This window comes from Pelobates fuscus, chromosome 8, assembly GCF_036172605.1.
Source record: "Pelobates fuscus isolate aPelFus1 chromosome 8, aPelFus1.pri, whole genome shotgun sequence".
Taxonomy (NCBI): Eukaryota; Metazoa; Chordata; class Amphibia; order Anura; family Pelobatidae; genus Pelobates; species Pelobates fuscus.
This window is the reverse complement of record NC_086324.1, coordinates 161292805-161316770: the sequence shown is the minus strand read 5'-3', so window position 1 is coordinate 161316770 and position 23966 is coordinate 161292805. Positions and strand designations below refer to the sequence as shown.

General features: G+C 42.7%; 2 protein-coding genes across 2 annotated transcripts in view; one reads left to right on the top strand and one right to left on the bottom strand.

Moving 5' to 3' along the window:
* Positions 1-13946, top strand: part of ABCA3 (ATP binding cassette subfamily A member 3) — a 33257-nt gene extending 19311 nt beyond the window's left edge. Inside the window, exons 13-31 of the mRNA XM_063430578.1 lie at positions 88-242; positions 319-474; positions 1186-1396; positions 1950-2100; positions 2550-2648; positions 2873-3056; positions 3424-3730; positions 3958-4231; positions 4516-4720; positions 5399-5618; positions 5821-5979; positions 6247-6416; positions 7663-7797; positions 7975-8169; positions 9041-9228; positions 9817-9987; positions 10405-10589; positions 11485-11558; positions 12349-13946. Coding sequence (XP_063286648.1) covers positions 88-242; positions 319-474; positions 1186-1396; positions 1950-2100; positions 2550-2648; positions 2873-3056; positions 3424-3730; positions 3958-4231; positions 4516-4720; positions 5399-5618; positions 5821-5979; positions 6247-6416; positions 7663-7797; positions 7975-8169; positions 9041-9228; positions 9817-9987; positions 10405-10589; positions 11485-11558; positions 12349-12480 — 3371 coding nt within the window. The 3' untranslated portion in view covers positions 12481-13946. The remainder of the gene's footprint in view (positions 1-87; positions 243-318; positions 475-1185; positions 1397-1949; positions 2101-2549; positions 2649-2872; positions 3057-3423; positions 3731-3957; positions 4232-4515; positions 4721-5398; positions 5619-5820; positions 5980-6246; positions 6417-7662; positions 7798-7974; positions 8170-9040; positions 9229-9816; positions 9988-10404; positions 10590-11484; positions 11559-12348) is intronic.
* A 1324-nt stretch (positions 13947-15270) lies between these two features.
* Positions 15271-23695, bottom strand: MCRIP2 (MAPK regulated corepressor interacting protein 2). The gene is made up of 5 exons (XM_063430586.1): positions 23539-23695; positions 23001-23094; positions 18046-18173; positions 17361-17450; positions 15271-16673 (listed from the first exon to the last, which is right to left on the bottom strand). The coding sequence occupies exons 1-5, from the start codon at positions 23588-23590 to the stop codon at positions 16603-16605; spliced, it is 435 nt and encodes a 144-aa protein (XP_063286656.1). The 5' UTR covers positions 23591-23695; the 3' UTR covers positions 15271-16602.
* Positions 23696-23966: the final 271 nt, after the last annotated feature.

Here is a 23966-nt window from a genome sequence, read left to right as displayed (position 1 = left end):
CTTAGTACCAGTTCTAAGCTCATTCCACCTGCGGTCTCCATCACCATCTGCCGTAATTTACATTTGTCCTCTCTTACCTGTTTTAAGGGCTCTTCCCACCTTCATCCGGTGAATGCTACATTGGGGGTTTAGAGATCTCGAAGGACATGGCACTTATCCGACGCAGTTTGGGTCTTTGCCCACAACATGATGTCCTCTTCCAAGGTCTTACCGTTGAGGAACATCTTTACTTCTACGCAGGGGTGAGTGATGGCCATTAAACTGTATAAACTTGTTGTAGCACTGGACAAGTGTGATTTATCCTTTGTTTGTGTTCAGTTGAAAGGCTGCCCGCGCTGGCGATGCTCCGAGGAGGTGAACAAGATCCTGGAGATGCTGAGATTGGAGGAGAAGCGAAATGCTCTGAGTAGCCAGCTCTCTGGTGGTACCTGCCGGAAACTGTCCATTGGCATTGCCCTCATCGCCGGGTCCAAGGTCAGAGAAGTTTTGCAGGGTATCACTGTGCTTAATAAATGTTTACTAGTTTGGCTGCTTCGCATCTCAAAGAATCCAGACCATGCTCTTTGCAGAGAGATGCAAAGCAGCCAAACTAGTAAACATTTAAGATCCAACCAAAACAGAAATCTCAATGGAAAAACTTTTAGTTGGCACATGCACAGGACAAGCAGGTAGACTAGACCAGTGAAGACTGATCTTGGCACTTCAGATGTTTGTCAATTATAATTCCCATAAGCTGTCGGGGTGGGAAGTATTGACTAGCAACATCTTGTGGTTCTTCATCACATAGCCATTGTTAGGCATTCACTATTCCAGCCCAGCCACAGAAGGAGTTTGTGGATTTAAGGACCCAGACACTGTTACTGTCGATAAGCTGCCCGCTTCCTCAGTTGTGTCCTAGGAAGAAGGGAAAGGGACCAGTCAATGGACCAAGCACACCCAACAATATAGGTAGTGGAGAAACCCAGCAACTACATGGAAAGCTGTTGGGCAGCACAGCAGATGTTTGCAGTCTCCCATGCTTAGCAAGAAGGTGGGAAAAATAGTGAATGTGTTAGCAGTGGAGAGAGCATTGGAATCGATAGGAGAAGAGGTGGAAGGTTGGAGAGGGAGCAACTTTGAAATCTACACTGTGATGTACACTCATGTGATCTTAAGTGACATTGTGATTTCTACACTATGTAACAGGTTGTAATGCTGGATGAGCCCACCTCGGGGATGGACCCAGCCTCTCGCAGAGACACCTGGGAGCTCTTACGGCAACACAAGCAAGACCGAACTGTCCTGCTCACCACCCACTTTATGGACGAGGCTGACCTGCTCGGAGATCGGATTGCCATTATGGCTGAGGGCCAGCTACAGTGCTGCGGCTCCCCACTGTTCCTAAAATGCAAATATGGTGAGGGGCTAGAGGATGGATTAGGCAAAAAAGGATTTGTGACAAATATATCTAGGTGAAAGAGAGAAAAAAATACAGTATAGTGTAATACTGTTTTTTATCATTATTGTGATGCTAGAGCCAGGAATGCACTCACAGTTATAAGGTAACAATCGGCAAACTACCAGAGTTTAGTCATCAAGAGGTGGAGTCCGTTCACATGTGATGATCTAGAAGTGGACTAGAAGACAGACAGAACCTATGCTGAGTGATCAGGAAGCAGGTTAGACACATGTTTGTAGTCCTTGGGCAGTTAACCGGTTTATAGAGCAGCACCTTGAGTACATACATGCCCATTGCCAGGCTCCTAAAAAATAAGTTGTATATGATGAGGCTGGTATACAGGGCAATGGGCACAGTGTAGACCTCTAGCCAAGTGGAATTCCAGGAAAAGATGACTGGTCAATGAATTGTGTGTGTTTGCAGAGACTATTGCTCTATATCATGTCTGCAAGATTTGGGAAGTATTGTTGAAGGATTTTCCATATAACAATGTCCTGCGGATGATCTGTAGGTGCTGGTTATCACATGGTGATGGTGAAGGAGCCACATTGCCAGGTGGAAGAGGTCACCGAGCTTGTCACTAGCTATGTACCCAATGCAACCCTGGAGAGCAATGCAGGGGCAGAACTGTCTTACGTCCTTCCCAAGGAAAGCACCCACAGGTAATTAACATGTACTTACCTCCTTGCAAAACATGTGACTGATCAGAGGAGATTGTATAGGTAGCATCTGACCCGTAGAGCTTTGGCTTCACCTGTGCTACCAGTTGAACCCTGTTCTAGTGCAGTGCTGGCTGATGATTGATGCAGCAATTGGTGTGGATATAATTTCTAACAATGCATGCGTAATAAATGTTATTATAGTATGGCTTTAAAGACAAGTGCCTGGTATAAGGAGGAACATTTTAAAGTTTATGCTACTGAGGGCAGGTGATATTTGTGTGTTACAATTGCCATATAATGAACTCCCATTTAGGCACATCCAGTTGCATCTTGAAACCCCTTCTATCTGGTCTATAGTGGAGGATACATTTAATGTGATGTTACGGAGCACATTAAATGAGGGAAAGTTATCAAAGTTTTATCTCATTTTGTTTTCCATTTAAACCAAGGTTTGAGCCCCTCTTCTCGGAAGTGGAGAAGCGTCGGAAGGCCCTGGGTATTGCAAGCTACGGGGCGTCTGTAACCACCATCGAGGAAGTCTTTTTACGGTGAGCTCTTCAACGCTCTCCCCTTTCGTCCGTACTTATCTCTGTTAAGGGGAACTCTACTATGTGTAGGAAACAAGCCAAAATGTTATTGAATTGTGGGTGGTGTGAAACCAACAAGTCAGCTGTGTCTTTTTTTTTTTTATTAGTTTTGTTTTTGAGTATTTTAGAGTACAACGGAGAAACATTTTACTTTTCACATTAAGAATTTTTTTTTGTGATCCCAGGGTTGGAAAACTGGTGGATACAAGTCTGGATATTCAAGCTATACAGCTGCCGGCTCTGCAGTACCAACATGAACGGCGTGCCAATGACTGGGCAGCCGATGAGTCCTGTTCTTTGAGCGACTGTACGGAAGACAGCGGGACGTTGATTACTGAAGATTGCTCCAACGTTAAGCTAAATATGGGGGTGAGAGACTATATAAGAGAGAGCTCAGAAGGTTTTGGAGTTGGAGTGTAAATGCATGGCTATCAGATGTACTGTGTGTACAATAAGCTCAGTGAATGTCTGAAAGTGACAAGATCAGTAGTTGAGATAAGATAATTGAAGGTCCTTTGATAAGTATAATGGTTCAGAATGGAGTGAAAGATAACTGAAGGACCTCTGATAATGTAAGCTGTCAAAATGAAGGATAAGATGCGAAACATAAAAAAAGAATGTTAGTTATTCTCTTTCGTTTATTTATTTGCTTTGATCTACAACTTTGATTTTTTCCCACACTTTTGTTTTCTTTTCCTACCACTCCAACCCATAAATGTCTTTATTTGGCTTTCAGTGTTCCATGTGGTGCCAGCAATTCTATGCCCTCTTTGTGAAACGAGCCACCTACAGTTGGCGAAACTGGAAGATAGTTGTTGGGCAGTTCTTGGTGCCTCTGGTTTTCACTGCCTTGGCGCTAGTGGTCGGAAAGACTTTCCCAGGTCCCCAGGACTCCCCAGCTCTTGGGCTGAGTCTGGCACCTTATGGAAGAAGCAGTGTACCGTACGCTGTGCTGCCTAATGCCTCGTCCTTGATAGAAATGCTGGCGCAGAGCTACAGAGATCAATTTGATGGACAGGATGCACAGCCACAAGAGGTTGTAGGTGAGTTTGGGGCAATAAGGGGATCAGTGAAGCAGCGACTGTTTTCAATTTAGGTCTCTCTCACCCTGCAGTTCCTAAAACCTTTGTTAAAACCCAATACACCTCTTCTCACTTCAACCTATTAATTCCTGATCTTACTGAAATAATTGCTCTTAGACATCTGCAAACGTGTGCCTGTTGACCAAGTCTTTTCATGATCTCACCTATTTGAACTTTTGTGTCTCCAGGTAGCATTGATGACTATCTCCTGGCCAGGGCTTCTGACGAAGGAGCTTTATTTGCCGAGCATTGTCTCTGTGCAGCGGACATCCAGACGTCTGGCTCAGGGATCAAACTCACTGCCCTCTTCAATAACCAGGCCTTCCATGCAGTCGCCGCTGCCCTTACTCTTGCAGACAACGCTCTCTTCAAGCTGATTGCTGGATCTGAGGCTTCTATCTCCATCACCAATTATCCCCAACCGCGAAACAACACCGAGACGGCACAGGATCAACTGCAGCAGTAAGGAGAGGGAAAGAAACTAAACCTCTGTAGGGTCTTTAGGCTTTTATTTAGCCAATGTGTCTCAAGACTTTAAGGTGGTTCCTTGTGTTGATCCTTTCCTTGCCTACCATCTACTAATGATCAAAGTTATTTAAAAAAATTACTCTGTTCAGCACTGATCGAATTGTACGTTGGTGATTGATCTTTACATTAAGCATGGTAGGCATACCTTAATTATATGTAACCTGCGGCAGGGGATTTAAAGCTTTCACTGACTGGGTATTTGCTTTTATTTGTCCCAGGGGACAGACGGGTTTCGCCATTGCCATCAACCTTCTTTACGGGATGGCCTCTCTGGCCAGCACCTTCTCCCTGTTGCTGGTGGGAGAAAGGGCCGTGAAGTCGAAACATGTGCAGTTTGTGAGCGGAGCTTCTTCCTTCAGCTACTGGCTGTCAGCGCTCACCTGGGACTTGCTTAATTTCCTTATCCCGTGTGTATTTATGCTGGTGAGTGGGACATCCCTCTAAATATCACTTCTCTGGGTGTTGACGTAACACCTTTTGTCTGATAATAGCACATCTCAATCACCCATAACCATTTTGCGTGCAATCTATTCCCTCTGCTCAGTCTTCCATATCTATTTATTCTTAATGGTTATAGTTTTTGTTTTTTCAGTACTAAAATTTTGCTCACTCTCCATAATTTCTCTCCATCTCTCGGTCTCTTTCATTCACTCCTCCTTGAATGCCCCTGTTTCTCTTTATCTCTCACACCGCTCCCTGACCTCTCTCCATGGGTTCTCACTTTCCTAGATTTGTGGTTTTCAGTTTCTTTGATTTATATTCTGTGTTTTTTTTTGCTTGCCTATATCAGTATCCAACATTTTAGTGGGTAGATAATGTGTTGTACTTTAGATGTGCAAAGTTGGTTCATCCTAGTATATGATTAAGGTGATGTAAGAGGATCTGCATGTCTCTGAGGAGGCCTAAGAACTCCATGAATTAAAGCATGAAACTCGTGGACATTCATTTTTATAACCCTGTCCTCTATGATCTGTATTCTCATGGACCTTTTGTTTTCCATGTATTATCCCTCACACTCCCTTAATTCAGTCACAGTTATGATCACTACTTTGTATGTTGGTTCACCACAAATTTGATCCATCAGCCTCTTCCTCCTCCTAGGTGGTGTTCCAGGCCTTTGGGGTCAAAGCGTACACAGATGATCGCCATCTGGTGGATGTGATGCTGATGTTGCTCCTTTATGGTTGGGCTGTCATCCCTCTCATGTACCTTTTCAGCTTCCTCTTCACTTCCACTGCCACGGCCTACACCCGTCTTACAATATTCAACATCCTGTCTGGCACAGCCAGCTTCCTCTCTGTGACCATCATGAGCATTCCAGGTAAAATGCTCCAAGGTTCTACAGAATGTTCTCTATTCACAGAACGTGGTTTCACTGTCTGTAATTCATGCATTCTCCATAGTGCTCAGTTTTGGACAGAGGTGTTTCCTAAGTTGCATTGTGTCTTATATGTTGACTCCTGCTCGTCTTGCATTCATTTTGACTCTCTAAAATCTGCCAATTCTTTCTCCTCATTGATCAGCCCTTGGCCTGGTGGACCTGTCTCACACGCTGGACTTTGTCTTCCTTGTGCTACCAAATTATTGTCTGGGAAGATCATTTAGTGACTTCTATGAGAACTACCATTTCATCAAATTCTGCCTGTCATCTCCAGTCACTGAAATAATCTGTCATAGCATGAGTAAGTAACAGGCTGGCAGAGGGCTAGGCTCCCTGTCTTTCAATCTGGGAATGTTTAAGATTTTTGTGTCTTCCAGGCTGGGAGAGGGCTGGGTTCTAATGTATTTCGGGCTGGGAGAGTCCTGGGTTCTTCTATATTTCAGGCTATGACAGGACTGGGTTCTTCTGTTTTGCAGGTTAAGTGAGAGTTGATATTGTTGTGTTTTTAAGGTTAGCCTTTCAGGCTGGGATATGGCTAGGATCTAAACTCTAAATATCTTCTTCACAGATATCACCTATCAGACGAATTACCTTTCCTGGTCTCCGCCTGGTGTGGGCCGATATCTGACCGCTATGGCTGCTCAGGGCCTGACCTTCCTCTGTCTTCTCTTCATCATTGAGAGCCAAGTCCTCTGTCACCTGTACAACTTGTTATGCAGCTTTAGACACCGTCACTGGGTATGAAAATGAGAGATATGCGGAGTGACTCCTTGCTGTTTTAAAACTGGGGTGGGGTGGTGGAAATAGAGATGAATTGGTGGATGATGAGTACAGTAAATATGAAAAGAAAGACCTTCCTAGACCAGTAGTGGGTAACCTTCGGCACTCTAGATGTTGTGGACTACTTCTGCCATAATGCTGGCAAAGCATCAAGGGAGATGTAGTCCTCAACATCTGGAGTACCGATGGTTGCCTAGACACTAGGTGGGTTATGGACTATATAGTGGGTGGTAGTGATAATAGCCGACGTGAAAAGAAAACTGACCCTCATAAGATACTGGTGGGTGATTGGCACCATGGAGGTGGATAAAGGATTGACCTACGTTAGATACAAGGTGTGAGATGGAAAGAAAGTAGACGTAGAACGACAACTAAAACACTATCAGTGCTATTTACTAAAGTGCGAATTGTTGAGAATTCAAATTCAATTTTATATTTACGGCCAAAGTAGCGAAACTGGAGGAATAGTTGACTTGGGGATTTTTCCAGTTGGCTACTTTGACCTTGAATATGAAATTCACTTTGAATTCACAACAATTCTCACTATAGTGAATAACCCTGTAGGATCTGGGTGGGAGTTGGATATCGTAGAGGTGAAAAGAAGACCGATGCATGATCTCCATAATAGTGTGCTAGATAGGACAACATCAAGTAGCAATCCCTCCCATGTTTATTATCACACAGTACCATAACCACTTTACCATAAAATAGATAACAAAACAATTTGACAAAAAAAAAAACAACAAAAAAAAAACAGAACAGGAGGATCTGCACCCAAATATCTCATTGCTCAATAGACACCCAAATAAAATAAAGTGGTACAAAAACTGCAGTGGTTATGGTGCTTGACATGTCCTTTTTAATATGATGTTTGTTTTCTGTTGTGATGTCCCTTAAAAGGTTTATCATGCATAAAATAATTTGAATTGCACCAGACGTTTTGTTTGAATGAGAAATCAGTGAGAAATGTGGACATTCCTAATCTTTCGTAATTTGGGAAGTATGTCCATATTTTTTTGGAAGGCAGCACTTTTCATATACTTTTCATCAGCATAAAAAGTGGTGCATGTCCAGAAAACCATGGTGGATCTTGCAACTCTAGTCTGTGATTGAGTCCGTGCTCTAGGTAATAATATTGATGTTTATCTACAGCTCTGTGACAATCTCTCTGTAAGTGACATTCACTTTTCTGTTCTTCTCTTAGTCTGCACTGCCAGAGTCCCCTGTAACCCCCCCAGAGGATCGAGATGTAGCAGATGAAAGGAAAAAAATTTTGGAGTCTCCTGTAGAACAGCTTTCTAGTCTTGGGAGTCCACTGGTTATCCGGGAGCTCAGCAAGGTGAGCCACGAGGAATTTAGAACTCAAAAGCAGAGGAGATAGAAAAAGCCTTTGCAGGGAGGTGGGTGGGCACTGGCTAGCAAAAAGATGGAAAATGGTTTAAAATTAGAGAGAATTAAAATGTACTTTTATTACTTTAATTTTTTATTTTTTATTTTAAAACCTTAATTCCTGAAGGTGTATGGACGACGTGCCTTGGTACTTGCTGTTGACCGTATATCGTTAGCGGTTGGACGAGGCGAGTGCTTTGGGTTGTTGGGTTTCAACGGAGCTGGAAAGACGACCACATTCCGTATGCTGACTGGGGATGAGAGCATCAGTTCTGGAGACGCGTACATCGATGGATACAGCATTCTGAAAAACATCAAAAAGGTGACTCAAAGCATGAAAACACGTGAAGAACATCTGAATTTAGTAATAGTGACTATCACTGACCCATTACCTTTACAGAAAATAATTTGAAACAATATCTGTGAAATGGGGAGAATTATCAGGGAAATTGCAAATTTAAGGTCAATGTGGAAAATTTCACCAAATTTCCAGTTTGGCTGTTTTGTCATAAAATTAGCAATTCCTTTCCAAATGGGAGTGTTATTTACAAAAGTGAGAATTGTTGGGAAATCAAAGTAAATTTCAAATTTAAGGCCAAAGTAGCCAAACTGGAAGCTTAGCTGACTTGAGACATTTTTTAAATCTGTCTATTTTCGCCTTAAAGGGACATTATAGTCACCAGAACTACTACAGCTTATTGTATTCTGGTGAGTATAATCAGTCCCTTCAGGCTTTTTGCAGTAAACACTGTCTTTTCAGAGATAATGCAGTGTTTACATTGCAGCCTATTGATAACTCCACTGATCACTCCTCAGATGGCTACTAGAGGTGCTTCCTGGGGCAGTGCTGCACAGTGAGACTGCCATTCAGTGTCTCCACCCTCTGCATGCAGACACTGACTTTTTCCTCATAGGGACTAATTGATTCAATGTATCTCTATGAGTAGATAGTGATTGGCCAGGGCTTTATTTGACTTGTGTTGGCTCTGCCCCTGATCTGCCACCTTCACAGTCTCAGCCAATCATATGGGGAAGCATTGTGATTGGCTCACAGAATCACTTCAGATGATGTCAGCCGAGTAGTCAGATCAGGGGCAGAGCCAGCAACTGCAGACTTGAATACAAGTAAGATTTTACTAAATGCCCATCTCCTTCATTTAGCTATGCCTTATATACTCATTCTTACCCATTAGGTGCAGCAGCGTATTGGTTATTGCCCTCAGTTTGACCCTTTGCTTGACCACATGACTGGGCGTGAGACTCTTTGCCTGTATGCACGTTTACGTGGCGTCCCTGAAGGATATATCGCCAGCTGTGTGGATAACATGCTGCGTGGACTACTCCTGGAAGCCCATGCCAATAAACTTGTGCGGACCTACAGGTATGGATGGACCATTTCAGTTTTGGTGGAAGGGAGCACTTTATACTATTTATCTCCATTGTAACTAAAGGTACCATAGCCTTAACAAACCAGCAATCTATTGGAGAGTAATTCCTTATTAGAACTGATTAATGGAGCAGTATTATATAGTAATGGTGTATTTTTCCCACATGGTCATATGAAAGTCTACGCTGGTCCTCCTGATGGTTAGGTTGTCAGGTTGTCAGTTGAACAAACATCTTCAACTTCCACCTGCATTATGTGATCTACTTATCTCCATGTTGCAAACCCCACTCTTTAATCCGTGCTGTCTTCATTATTTCATCATACTCCAGACCCTTCACCCGTCCTTTTAGGAACCTTGTCCCTCACTCACCAAGTTTTCCAATCTCCTTCCCATTTCCGCCTCTATATCTGTTTTTGCCCACACACCTCTTGCCTTCTTTCTTTGCACGTTGTCCCTTTTTTCTATCTGTCTTTGACTCTTGTATTTTTCACTCTCTTATGTCCATTCTTCTTCTGACTTGTCCTTCCTGGTTATTCTTTACTCATGCTCATTGAACACCTTGTTGTAATTTTTTCTTTCAGTGGTGGGAACAAGAGAAAGCTCAGTGCTGGGATTGCATTGATCGGGGGTCCAGCAGTGATCTTCATGGATGAACCATCCACCGGAATGGACCCTGTGGCCCGTAGATTGCTGTGGGATGCAGTAACAAGGACACGGGAGAGTGGAAAAGCTGTAATCATCACCTCGCACAGGTAGCGAAAGCATGGTGGAAGCAATGCCCATCATCTTTTATTGGCAAAGGGAGATCGAGATCATTTTGGCAGGAGTAAATTGGAGACTCAAGTAGACACATTCACATTTTTTTTAAAAAGTTCTCGGAATAAAGGAAAAGAGAGGTAGAATAGGACCAGAATAAGAGGGAAGGCATGAAAGAAAGGAGGGATACAAGGGAATTGCAGTGGGTTGCAGGAAATCTTCCTTCATCTCCATCCATTTCCTTGACACCTCATTGTTAAAATTAGGAGACAAGAAAATGGATAGTAGATGATGGGTACCCTTATCATGCTGTGGTAATAATTGGATTAGGTTGCAGTGGCATGACCTGGCAGGCATGTTGCTTGATAATTGGTGTTCTTTAAAGACTGCTCTTCCCTTCTTCTTGTCCCCAGCATGGAGGAGTGTGAAGCTCTTTGTACGCGTCTTGCCATCATGGTGAATGGGCAACTCAAGTGCCTTGGTAGCCCCCAGCACCTTAAAGGGAAGTTTGGCAGTGGATACACTTTATTAGCAAAGACCTCGAAGGGTGGAGAGGATCTCATCGCCTTTAAAGAGTTTATAGAGACAGTTTTTCCAGGTGAGTAACCGCATTTATAGAAAAGAAAAAAAAAACATGTGATGTGGGTTTACAGCTCAGACCTACAAAGAAATGTACAAAAAACAATAGTACTGTTCTTCTGTATAGAGCTGGTGGCAGGAATCACTGGACAATATATTGGATTGTTTTTTTTGTTTTTTTTAAATCAAATATATGGCTCTGTTGCTCTTTGTGACACAGTGAATGATCTGTTAAAGAAAAAAAAGATATAATAATGCAGTTTTAACACCTTCAAGAATTACTCCAAGCTCCATGATGACGTCAGTGAAACAGACAGAGTTTACCTCCACCCCCTTGCTGCTAAAATACATATACACACAATATAGACACATAGTGGTGGCTTGGGACGCAGAATGCAGTATCTTGTGCTGAGAAGCAATATATTGTGTGTCATGTGTTGATTTATGCAGGTGTCCGCATTGTATGATCCGTCATGTGTCTGTAACGCCTGTGATTAGGCTTGCTTCCTTATTTATGTAGGAGAGGGATGGCAAAGCCTCATGGGACTTGCAGTTCTGCAAAATTGGAGTCTTTTTGTCTATCTCTAAAATAGGAAACTATGTAAAATGTTGAGAAGTAGATGTGAATGCTTGCAAGTCAGCGGAGTTAATATATTATTAGATTTAGGGAGAAAATGACTTGTAGCATAAAGTTCTGTCCTCCTTTTAGACTGTTTATTAAACCTTTTGGGCTATGTAACAAAAAGCATGTTTGTTCAAATATTTTTATTTTATTTTATTTTTTAAAAAGCAACAGGATAATTTATTTGTCTTTACATATTGTTGTCTGTCTCTTTAAGAGTGAATCTGATTTATAAAAAGCTTTGTGTAGTTGTTTAAATATTTACTCAGTTTTGTGTTTTCTGTAACTGCAGGCAGCATGCTGAAACATGAGCACCAAGGTATGGTACATTACCATCTAACCAACCAGGATCTGAGCTGGGCACAGGTAAGTGGCGCAATGTACCTACTACACCAGCCCCACTATTGTAATAAGTCGTTAAACTCACCTGTAATCCAGCAAAGTTTCACATTGTCAGAAAACAGGGATGGCGTTGGTGCACCAAAACCACCTCATTAAAAATATATTTTTGGTACTTGGTGTGTCTCTTTAAACATCCATACACTCCCCGTGCCACTTATTTGTTCATATTTGGAAAAAAAATAACATGGCATTCACACACAAGTCACATTAATGGATAGGGGTGTCAAATGAACAGCCCCAATGAGACCATGGCATTCATGAATTGAACAAATAAACTGTCCCACATAGTTGTAAGCTCATCTTACAATGCTCTGTATTCTGGCTCTGCCAATCCCAAGCTCATTTTACAATGCTCTGCATTCTGGCTCTGCCAATCCCAAGCTCCTCTTACAATGCTCTGCATTCTGGCTCTGCCAATCCCAAGCTCATTTTACAATGCTCTGCATTCTGGCTCTGCCAATCCCAAGCTCATTTTACAGTGCTCTGCATTCTGGCTCTGCCAATCCCAAGCTCATCTTACAATGCTCTACAAGTTCCCAACCCATGTTACAGTGCTCTGCAATCCATCACTGCCAGTCCCCAGCTTGTCTTAGTTTTCTGCATTCTCTCTCTGCCAGTCACCCTGCTTGGCCCTAGCGCATACTGAAATGCTCTGCACTGTTATCCAGCCTCTCCCTAGCTTATGTTGAAATGTTCAGTGCTGTTGTTAGACAGTCATACTCTGTTTATTGCATAAATCCCGCTCTTTTACCAGGTGTTCGGGACTCTAGAGAAAGCCAAGGAGAAGTTTGACCTGGCAGATTACTGCGTGAGCCAAATCTCCTTGGAGCAAGTTTTCCTGAGTTTCAGCCACTTCCAGCAGCCACCAGAAGAGGGCACCGTATAGAAGATCCACTGCACAGGACGTGTAAGGTGCTCTTTCAGGAACTGTGGGTTCTGATGGGTGGGGAACACCCATTGTGGACATCGAGAATTCAAGGTCTAAACTTAATACTGACACCAGAAATGTTGTCTCTCCCAAGAATACTCCTGCTGTATTTTCCCGTCCACAGTCTTTCCTTTGTCCAAGCCCGTCCGTCCATATCTCCTTAGGGCTGTTTCTTCTTGTGGTTGTTTGCCCGGGCAGAGTTGGATAATATGTAACTGTCCAGCTTGCCGGAGATCACAATCATTGGTGTCCGTCAGCAGCTGGAAAGTCACGAATTCAGGGTTTGTCCCGTGACTACTACAGAAAGACATTGAGTGTGTGTGTGTGTACTGATTGCCGTCCGACCATTTCATTATGTAACAGTAGGCAGGAGCAATTCCCATCAGTCGGGGGCTCCGCTGCACAGTACAGTTAAAGGGCCGTTTGATGCAATGATATTGACTCCGTGCATTGGTACTTCTAGTGACCAAGGGGTTCATTAACTCAAAAACCTAAATGAAAACACGTAGAACTTTTTTAAGTAAGAGTGCAAATTATCTTGGTCGTAATGTTTCCATTTCATTGGTAGTGCAGAACAATTCAGTGCTTAGTGTAAGGGTTCGGAGAGGGGCCAGTAGTTAAGCCAACCTTTGTTGACATAAGGGTGTGTTGAAGGTTAATTTTTCTGCAAAAAAAGACCATAACGTCATTTAATTACTCCAATTCCAGGGAAGTAGGGTGCACCTATCAATAGGAGCCACTCTGCCCGGTCCATTTTACTGGTGATAGCTCTTGAACATCTCATATTAATATGGAAAGGAGTCGTCCGTTTTGGCATTCATGCTACTGTGGAATGGTAACTGAGTGCTGATAACATTTAGAATCCACTACAACTTGGTTTCTTGAAGTCATAATATAGTATTCACTGGTAGGGACTAGAATATATATTTTTGAAGGGTTTGTCCATCAAGTGATCAGTTCGGGTATAGAATAAAATTATTTAATTTGATTCAGACAAATTGTTCCCAAATATTTTTTGCTCAAGTCTAGTAGGGACCATAATCATGGAGTGTTTTCATGTTAGATGTATTTTATTTATTGCTTTTGGGATGGTGTGAAAATTAGCTTATTTTGTGTGGAAGGCCAGTTTAAATCATATACAAGGGAATTTGAGCCTCCCCCTTAGCCTGCTCTTCTGTTCATTTTTTTTTTTTTATTCCGTCCAACTCTCTCAATAGACTGGAGGAGTATCTCTAAACCAAAGGGTCCTAAAACCATGAAATTGGTTCAGATTTAGGCCAGGGATGGGTTGACTTGCACTGTATTAACTACCAGTACTACATTATTTTAAAACTTCAACATTTTTTTTTATGACTTCTCCCCCCGAAAATCAGTTCAAGCTCTAAAGTCATTAAAAGCAGCAAAGGATTAAAAAAAAAAAAAAACCTAATATAAATAAAAGGCAATCCATGCTCTTTACTGCCACCGATGATCTGATGTGCATGCAGCAATCATCTAACTCCTAGAGTGCCTTATAGCCTCATGTAATGCTCAAGATGTGGCAAGAGCTGTAGGTGGGGGGGGGGGGGTCTCCAGCGCCTTTAGCGATTTTCCCCCTCACAGTCCAAAAAGCCTGAAATATAGCTGTCATTTATTAATGCACACGTTCCCTTGCCAGATATTGGAGAATCTGGCACCTACACAGCAGAGATTGGTGATTTAAAGACGAGCAGCCATCACATTCTAGCATTTTTATTATGTTGACATATCCCCGTATTTAACAAATATAAGTATTTGTGCACTGTAAAAAAATATTAAATGTAGAAATCCTCAGTACTGTATTTAACTCTAGTCTGGTATGATTTGTTCATAGGCAGAGGAGAAAAGGCTGCTCTGGCTGTGCCAGAATTCAGCTGGATTCTGATGTAAACTGATCGATCTTAAATAAACATGTAAAAAGGAAATAATTTAAACACACGTTATAGTTGATTTCCAGGACGGGGAAGGGATGATTGTCCCTTGAAAAACACTACAATTATCAGTGACAGGATTGCTAACCTACAGATACAGTTGTTGACTATACTAAGAATAGTATTTACAGATGGCATCAAGGGAAATGTTGTCCAAAGTATCTACAGTGATAACAGTACTGGCCATTGCACGATAAGAAGGGATTTTAATTTTTTTGTTTCCATCCCCATTATATGCAGCCTTTTATGCAAATTAATAGTTTGGCCAAGTAGCCATTCATTTGCTTAAAGGCCAACATGATGTCACAAAGAAGGCACAGCTAAGGATTAGCCTCGTTGAGCCAACAACGCCATATAAACATCCAGCCCATTTAGTCCTGGTTAGGTGTTGGGTTCCATTTCTATATTATGATCATGTTACTGATATCTGCTGCATGACCCATGCGTGGGCTGCCTCCCTCAACGGGACAGTGTAGTTTTGGGACATAAATGCACCCCTGCAACCGTGCACATTAAACAATTCTGTTTCTGAGAAATGGTGCAGTTTACAATTTGCAGGTTCCACGCCAATACGTAAAGCATTCGAACGCTGGTCGCTAGCTAGCCGTCATGCACCTTGTGTCATCAATGTTACTTTATAAAAAAGCATCTGATTGGCCAGAGTTAATCAAGCTTGATGATATTACTGAAGGCAGAGCACCTTGCAGTGAGCAAACGGTCCCAGCTCTGGATTGCAGGGAAGTTTAATGTTTGTATAATTTAAAGAAGGAAGGCATCTAATAATAATATAATAAAAATAAAAAAGCGTTTCTTTAAAATGATAAAAAGGTGTCCCTTGCGTGAGAGTGATAAGTCACGAGTGCTTGTGATCCACTGCAAAGATTCCTCTCTTCTTTGGCCCACATTAACAGATTGATCCAAACAGGCATTTGATTGTATACTGAATAAATTGTATTTATGCTGCTTTTTTGACACACATCGTCTCCTTGTGTTTTACTTTCCATTAACATCTCATTACTTATAGTAAACATCTAACAGGGTGAGAAACATACAAGAAAATAAAGTTAAGGGTGCTAGCACCTGTATTTTATAGGTAATAAATTGGCTGAGCAGGTGAGAACATGTGAATCCAGTGTAGTGGTTATGGTACTATGAATCCTGTTTACCTATTTTGTCAGAGGGAAAGCACCGCTTCTGCATTATCAGGTGTGATTCCATCTTACTAGTAGCAAGGAGCTCCGCTAAGGCTCTCACCCCATCAATGCCACCTAGGCTGGGCAACGAAAAGTCAATGAGCTGCACTGGGTAGGGTGCTTAGAGGGCACCTTTGAACACAAGAGGGTTTATGGGAAGTATGGAGTTGGTAGGAAAACAGATCATTCCACAGATTCTGCAAAACTACAATTCCCATGATGCACAGCCAGGCAAATAGTCTTGAACAGAGCAAGGTACAGATCCAGATTATATTAACATTAGCGACAGAAATATACAGCTTGAGCCAAAAACCTGACTTTATTTAGAAAAATAGACATTTCCCACTCTGTACAGACCCCTCACATAAAAAAAAAGGAAAAAGTGGAGACCTGTCTAAAGGGTTGCATTCAACACATTGAGACCAATGCAGCCAGGGGAAAAAACGATGCAATAATGTCTGTTGTCCAATGCTGTGTTACTAGTGTGATGAACAGATAAAGGGAAACAAACAAATCACAGCTTGTCATTTATAACACAGGGTAACGCCTACGAGGAACTGGCTCTGTGACTGCATAGAATGCAGATCAGCGCTCTGTATCTGCATTACCCCCCTTTTTCAGTTTTGTTAAAACAGTAACCAGTACCATTTCTTTTGTGCAATAAAAAACAAGAGAAAGCAACACCCAAGCACACAAGGAGCAAGTAGCTGCTGTCTCCGACTCCTCATTTAGATTAAGGGTTGAACAGAGTTGGAGGGAGGGGTTCTTCAGCACCAAGAGTGCTTAAATGTCATTTTAGTGTTTTTTCTTGGGTTCTGATGGGTGGAAAGAGTGGATATTCTCTGACCAATAGAAGAGTGGGGGAATGGAACCCTGTGGGAGTAGTCATTTTGTGCATCCAGATTAAACAAATGTTAAAAACACTACGTCATACGTCTTCAAGCACAGTTTTCAATGTTAGCAAGGAATCTCTCAGCCCACCATTCTTCAAGATCAATCGGGACAAAGTCTGAAAATAAAAACAAACAAAACAGTAGTTACAGGAGTAGCTGCGACAATCAAAACAAGCCAATAACACCGCACAAATACGGGTTTAGGATAGAGGTTTCACAGTGTGTCAGTATCGAAGGAGGAATGAATGGGAACGTTTAAACCATTCTTTGTCACTATGCAGTCAAGCATGCAAATTCATTCAGCTCGTTTGCATAATAGCTGCATAGTGATGTGGAGATCGGAAGAAGCTAAATAATTCTAGACACTAATCCGCTTTGCGATTCGCAGAACTCTGATAGAAGGTTAGTGTGCTGAATACTCTCCTGTAATGTTCCAATACATCATCCTCTTAGATTTAGAGTTTGTTTTTTTAAAACCACACAACACAGTCTCACTTTCATTTGCAATTCCTGCCCAGCCCAGAGTTCTTGTCAAACCCAGAATTGACGGATGTGTACTAGAATTTTCTACCACAATGTGAGATTTAGGGGAGCAGCAAGGGTTTATGTTCTAGGCAAATTGTTTTCTGAAGCAAAAAACTACAACTCCCAGAAACCCCAAGCCATGACACGTACAGCAGTAATTCTAGATAAACACTACAAGAAGATGGAGTCAGGCCTCCGTAGAGCATCGTGTGAATTCGGCACATTGCAGGACATCACCTACGTGTACTGACTATCGGTGTGCAATAAGCATGGCTTACTCTTAATGGAGGAATCAGGGTTCTGATCTTGATATTGTTGTGTGGAGCCCCCGTTCTGTTTGTCCAGTTTCTGTTGTACTTCCTGCCACGCTGCAAGAGTAAGAATTAGGGCATTACTGTGGGGTTCTGATAATCGGATGGAGCCAGGTACAGGCAAATACAGTACTATATCTGAATATCAATCCTATTTAGCAACAAGCTTATTTTATTTTTTGGTGTGCAAGAGTAAAAACTCACAGCAACTAATGGAAGCGCATTTATTGTAGTATTATTACATTTACACTTATTGTTAGTTTATGTGTTTGTATGAGACCATCAACACACAAAGGGATGTCAGTGGGTTATGAAGTGACCGAGCCTGGTCACGCCTCATATCCCACCCTTTTAAAAAACGAAGGGGGGAAAGACACGTACATTCTCTGGTCATAAAATAAATCTGTGCAAAAAAAATTCAGCAAGCTATATTGCAAATACAGGAAATTGTCATATTCTCTGTAATATGTAAATCTTAGCCAAATTTTAACATTTCTCCAATAACGCAGACCAAGGTCGACCAAAAGGCAATCCCCAAGCTGTCACATAACTCGTTCTGGCTGGTAAAGCCACGTACTATATTGTAGCTTCTCACCAGTCTTCCCTCTCTATAGGGCAAAGTAGACCTAAATCCAGATTAAGACATGCTTACCCTCATAAACAAAGCGGACATTCTCTTCGTGCTCTGGTGTATAGACCTCCTCCTCCTCCGGTGATGGGAGCTGTGCCTGGATTCGCTTGCCATTTACCCGGTTGAAGACAAGTTTTGGAACTTGATTGCTTAAAAAAAAAATTATAATAAATAAATAAAAAAAATTCTAAACAAAAAACAAACCCAATTATGAGACATATGGAAAGTCGCACAGATTCTGAACTAAATGTGGCAGGGTTTGTGTGGTTTAACGTTAAACAGACTACACATCTTATGATTGTGGAGTTTTAATTGAAAACCACACTGCATAATGTACTACCCATTACATAGCTAATAATTAATAGGAATATTTCAGGTGTCTGGCGAGTAATAGGGTGGTGGTTACTTTTTTTGGGATGGCCATGGGATCTTCCAATATTTTGATTCATCTTGGGGTTCTGTTCTTCATAAGAAAAGGAATAACTAAAATAGTCTAGCACTGAGTCTTTAATGGTCACCCAGAGCATTGGCTGACCGGGAAATGGCTTTTGATAAAAGAAGTAATGCATGTGGTCATCTTGACTGGATTCCATCTGTTCAAAGAGGTACATTGAAGAACGAGTTGATTCACTCCCCCACTGCACCATCAGTGGGACAGAGAGAAACATTACTCAAAAACAAAACGGCATTTCTCAGAGTCTTAAGGGGTAGTGGAGCGCTGTAGATTCAAACCTCAAGGAACCTCCGGAAGTCCATGATGACTTGTGTAGATGACTGTGTGCTAGACTGCGTAGTTTGTCAGGGGCATTAAAAAAAACACATTCTAAACATCCTAGCAGGCAAGGAAGGTTTTGCCATTTTCTCCCCCCCCCAATTTGTAACACACTGAGGATCTTGGCAGGGCCAACTTAACAGCTATGAACATGCCAATCTAGAGTCAAAACAGGAACAGTGCAGTGATTATACCTGAATGTATGGGAAGGAAATTCTAATTTCTCAATGCTGGAAAATTAGTATGAAGACTTCACATGCTATTCAGCTTCGGCCCGGCCCTTTACATCAATGGAAAAAGTCCACCAGGTACACATTGTACAATGGAGCAGGACAGAGCCCATACACGGAGACTGTAAAGTTGGGTATGCCTTTATTTGGAAACCATTGATCTGATAGTTTGTAAGGCTAAGGGTTGCTTTCATTTGCTGCCACCTGAGCTGCACTCTCACCGCAGACAGACTCTGGTGAACTTTGATCACTGGTTAGGAAAGGATCCGGAACACATGTTTAGAAACAGTATAACCATTGACTTCAATCTCAAAGAGCCTCAATATAGAGGTCATATTCTGGGAGTACTGGTTCCAGTGATGTACCTACCACGGGCTCAGGGGTCGCGGCTGCGACCGGGCCCCTCACTGCAGACCGTGGGCCACCTAGATGCCGCCCCCTCCGTGTACCTCCTGCCTCAGTGGGCCCGCTGGCCACCTAATGGACCCCCCCGGCAGGCGTCATATTCCGACTCCCAGCATCAGTAGACAGCCCTCGAGGAGTTTTAGCAGGAATGCTGACGCCTGCCGGGGGGGTCCATTAGGTGGCCAGCAAGCCACTGCTTGGCCCCCCTATGGCAGGGGGAGCACGGAGGGGGTGGCATCTAGGTGGCCCATGGTTGCAGGGGTCATGGCTGCGGCTGGGCCCTCTGTAGTGACCGCGACCCCTGCGACTGTGGTAGGTACGCCACTGGTCTCAGTGTGTGTCTTTAAGTGTTTGTCTGTGAGTCAGTGTGTGTGTGTGTGTTTGTCTACATGTGTGTGTGTGTGTGTGTGTGGGGGGGGGGGGGGCAATTTTCACACTGGGGCCCAGTGGTTTCTAGTTACACCTCTGACCGGTTCATAGTTTTGAGGTAGAAATCCACAAACGAGTTTATTTGCTAAACTTGGATTTGCAAGTTTTAGGCATATATTTGTTCTAGCTGGGCTAAAACAGGCAAATCCCAGGTCAGATCACAGTTTAGTAAATATCACCCCTCAGTTTGACAAGGGGTGCTTCCAGGAACACTCCTGTCCAAGAGGTGAATACATGCCTTAAATAAATAATGTAATTACAAAGTTATCAGACTGGTTATGGAAAGAGATACACAGCATCGTCACAGTGTTTGGCCTCTACAGCTCTATTGATCCTTATCTCCAGACGGTCAGTGCTACTCGGTCACCTGGTTAATCCAGGATCAACCACCAGCTCAACAAACGGACATCACTAAACTGAGACTAGTGAAAAACTCTCCTGCTCAGCTAAAAATGTGTAATTTCCTGGTTAATTAATCCATAAAATGTCAAGTTTAGAGAATGGTCTCATGCAGTTCATACATTTGCCGGCAGGTTTATTATACAATATATTTAGATATACTAGTTTTAGCATGGCTCCCGTGAGATTATCTCCAACACAATAGTTTTACGACATTCTCAAATCTCACACGATGGTGTTGGGGGAAGGATCATCTAAACCAGGGATGCCCAAAAAGGTAGACCCCCAGATGTTTTAAAACTACAGTTTACATTATTATTATTATGTTATTATTTATATAGCGCCAACAAATTCCACAGCGCTTTACAGTGGGTGGACGAACAGACATGTAGTTGTAACCAAACAAGTTGGACAAACAGGAACAGAGGGGTCGGGGGCCCTGCTCAATGAGCTTACATGCTAGAGGGAGTGGGGTAAAGTGACACAAAAGGTAAGGATAGTATTAGACTAGTGAGAGTTGCAGAAGAGGAATCAGTTGGGAGCTATTATTAAGAAGTGTTTTTTTAATGATTTTTTTGAAGGAGTGGAGACTGGGTGAGCATCTAACGGAGATGATGATAATGATGATGCTTCATCATTCTAATGTTCTGGTTGTTGCAGAACTATAGCACCCATCATCCCCAGTCAGTTAATAAAGACTGTTGTGAACATGCAGCACATGAAGGAATAAAGAAAATGCCCACAGATCGATCTCATACCACCCAGGTGTCCCTATTTAGGAGGGACAGTCCCTATTTTGGGTTCAAATTTCCCTGTCCTTATCTATCCCTCGTTGCTAGGAGCTCCATATTGTTGGTGTGTCTGAGTGTATAGCAGAGCTCTAATAATACTCCCAGTAATGGGTCTTTAAACTACAATAAATGTGTTTTAGAAATCAGTCTGTGTAAATAAGATACATTGTTCCAAATTACATTAAAATTAACCTACATTTTCTCATATCACCCCTGCCAGCACCCCAACTCATAAAATTAGTGTTCCTCCTTTTCCAGTTTGAAATGTTGATATGAGATCCCTTTAATGTGTTTCTTTTGTGGTGTTTTCGTTTTTGTTTTTTTACGAGTCCCATTACCCCTTGACAATATTAAGGCCGGCAAAGCATTAAAGGAGTTGCAGTCGTAAGAGAGCTAGAAGCCACCCCCAGCTAGATTCACTAGGCATGCAGCAAGAGAGAGAGGCGCACAGATACGATTGAACCGTTATTAATGGCCTTTTTTCACGGCCAGAACCAAAGCAGCTCACTGCCAGTGGAAAAACCATGGCAGCTTTTGAACTAGATCAAGGAGACAGCCAGGGTCAGTGGCGGCTGAGATTAAAGCCCATCACACATTCTTTGACAAACATGATGCCAACACACAATGGGCCAAACCAAGGCCGTGTGTCCCGACATACTCTGTGCACGATCATACCATTGGACAGCGCTACGGAATTTTGCTGGCGCTATATAAATAAAATAATAATAACAACAGAAAGCTGGCAAGTCCCTGTTAGCGGGAGAGGGAGAGACGGAGACATGTGTCCATCAAGTTCAGCCTGTCTCACATCTGTTTTTGCGGTTGATACAAAAAAATCCATTAAATTACATTAAACTGGAGATGGGCACAATTAAAAAGAGCCCCCATGGCCACTCTGAACCGATTACACCCAGTAAAGGTGGGTCAGTACATGGTGTGTTAGATCAGAGATGTACCACCAGGAAGTGATGATCACACCAATGAAGGCCACCGTCACCACTGGACAGGCAATCTAAATGGCAGATACACTCACAGTACCATTTTTCAAAACTACACCAAAATAGTGGGAATTTATTTATTTTAAACCACGTTTGTCCTTTTTGGTTTAAAAGTCCCTTTGAATTCCAAACAATTCACACTTTAGAGAAAAAGCCTTGACCTCGGTATTCGCTCGGGAGAAAGCGGACAGAGCAGTTTGGAACCCTGCGGGGTATACAGTCACTATGTATAGTCCTGTTTGACAATTGCGTCTGATCACGCTGTCAGAATGAATGTTCTGTTTGTTCAGAGCTCGGCTCCGGACTCAAATTCATGGAATTGTTTCCACGAGGAAGGGATAACAACTGTCAACTATAAAAATAATAATAATAATAATAATAATAATAATAATAATAATAATAATCATGCAGTCGGCGTTACAGCACCAAGTACACGGCTTCATCCAGCACTGTACCCATGCCGCAGTATAAGGGAGCACCGACAACTCCTATCACTTGCAGCCAGAATCACTACAGTTACTATGAAGTCAGATACCCAACCTACACAGAGTGGCTCTAGAATAGGAGTGACCAAAAAGGTAGACATCAGCTGACAGAGCATCATGGGAGTTGTAGTTCTGACAAAGATTGGATTTAAAAAAAAAAAATTTTTTGAAATACATTTTGAACAAACATGCTGTGTATCAGGTTATACAAAGTCCTGAGAAGATTAGTCAGATCACAGATCAATGGCCACTCCCCCTCAGCCTGAACACACCCCTCTGCACACATCATGTGACAATGACACTGTGCACATGCTAACCTCTGCACAAGGTCACACTGCAGCTTCACAGCCCCCCACCAGTACAGCAGCACCCCAAATCTGCACTATAGGGGTGCAGACTGAGCTCTATCCTGACCCTCACCCCCTACCCTTCATGGTAAAATGATACATTGTTTGTAGCAGGCTGACCTTGGAGGTGGCTGGCAGGTGCTGGCTGAGTTGGAGATCAGCAACTGTTTGCTTTTTAACTCTTGCAACTTTGTATCAATCTGCTGCTTGGGACCTAAAAAAAAGAGAAAAAAATAAATAAAACACATGCATAAAAAAACAAATTGTATTGTATGAGCAATGTCCCTTGTATGGTGCACAGAAAGCCCTGCAGCGTTGCAGACAGAGGACCGTGCAGCACAATGGGCAGCTATAGAACACTGGGCAGTAGGAGACGTGATGTGCATTAACCTTTAAGACAGGTGTACCAGGAGAGAGTGGGGAGCACAGATCTCTATATAAAAGGTATGTGCTGTGGGGGAGTCTCTGGAGGACATGGATCCCAGCACAGACTGTACCCCAGCTCTGGGCTCCTGCTCTGTTAACCCCTGTAATGCCAGCTCAGGCCGTGGCACATATGGTGCATTAAGCAGATCTCCTGGACTTTTGAGTATGGAGAGGGGACATCTCTGGGGGTCCCACAGCTGACAGACAGACAGATCGATAGATAGGGTGTTACCTGTTCTCCTCTGGGTGGTTAACTTGCTGGGTCCTCTGGTGATGGTGTACATGGCAGGAGGGAAGGGGTGAGGTTTGGGGCTGACTTGCAGGCTGAGTTGCCCCCTTATTGCAGCACAATCAGCAGGGAGGCTATGACTTTTGACTGGAGCAGCGGCCGCTTTAAGGAGGCATGTGTCTGACACGCCTCTTCCTCACTCTTAAAGGGAGAGTGTCCCATGCTGGCTTATCTAATCTATTGTGCAATGCCTTGGCAGCTGCTGGGCAGAGACTTTACTTATTGCTGGCTCAGGGATCTGGATATGGAGACACATGGAGGGGAAAGTTAATAAAATGCTTCTAAAAGAACAGTGGGGCAATCACTTGGAATCCAATAGAATGTTCCTAAAATTCCACTGGTTTCCATGGTGACTGCTCCACTTTAAGAAT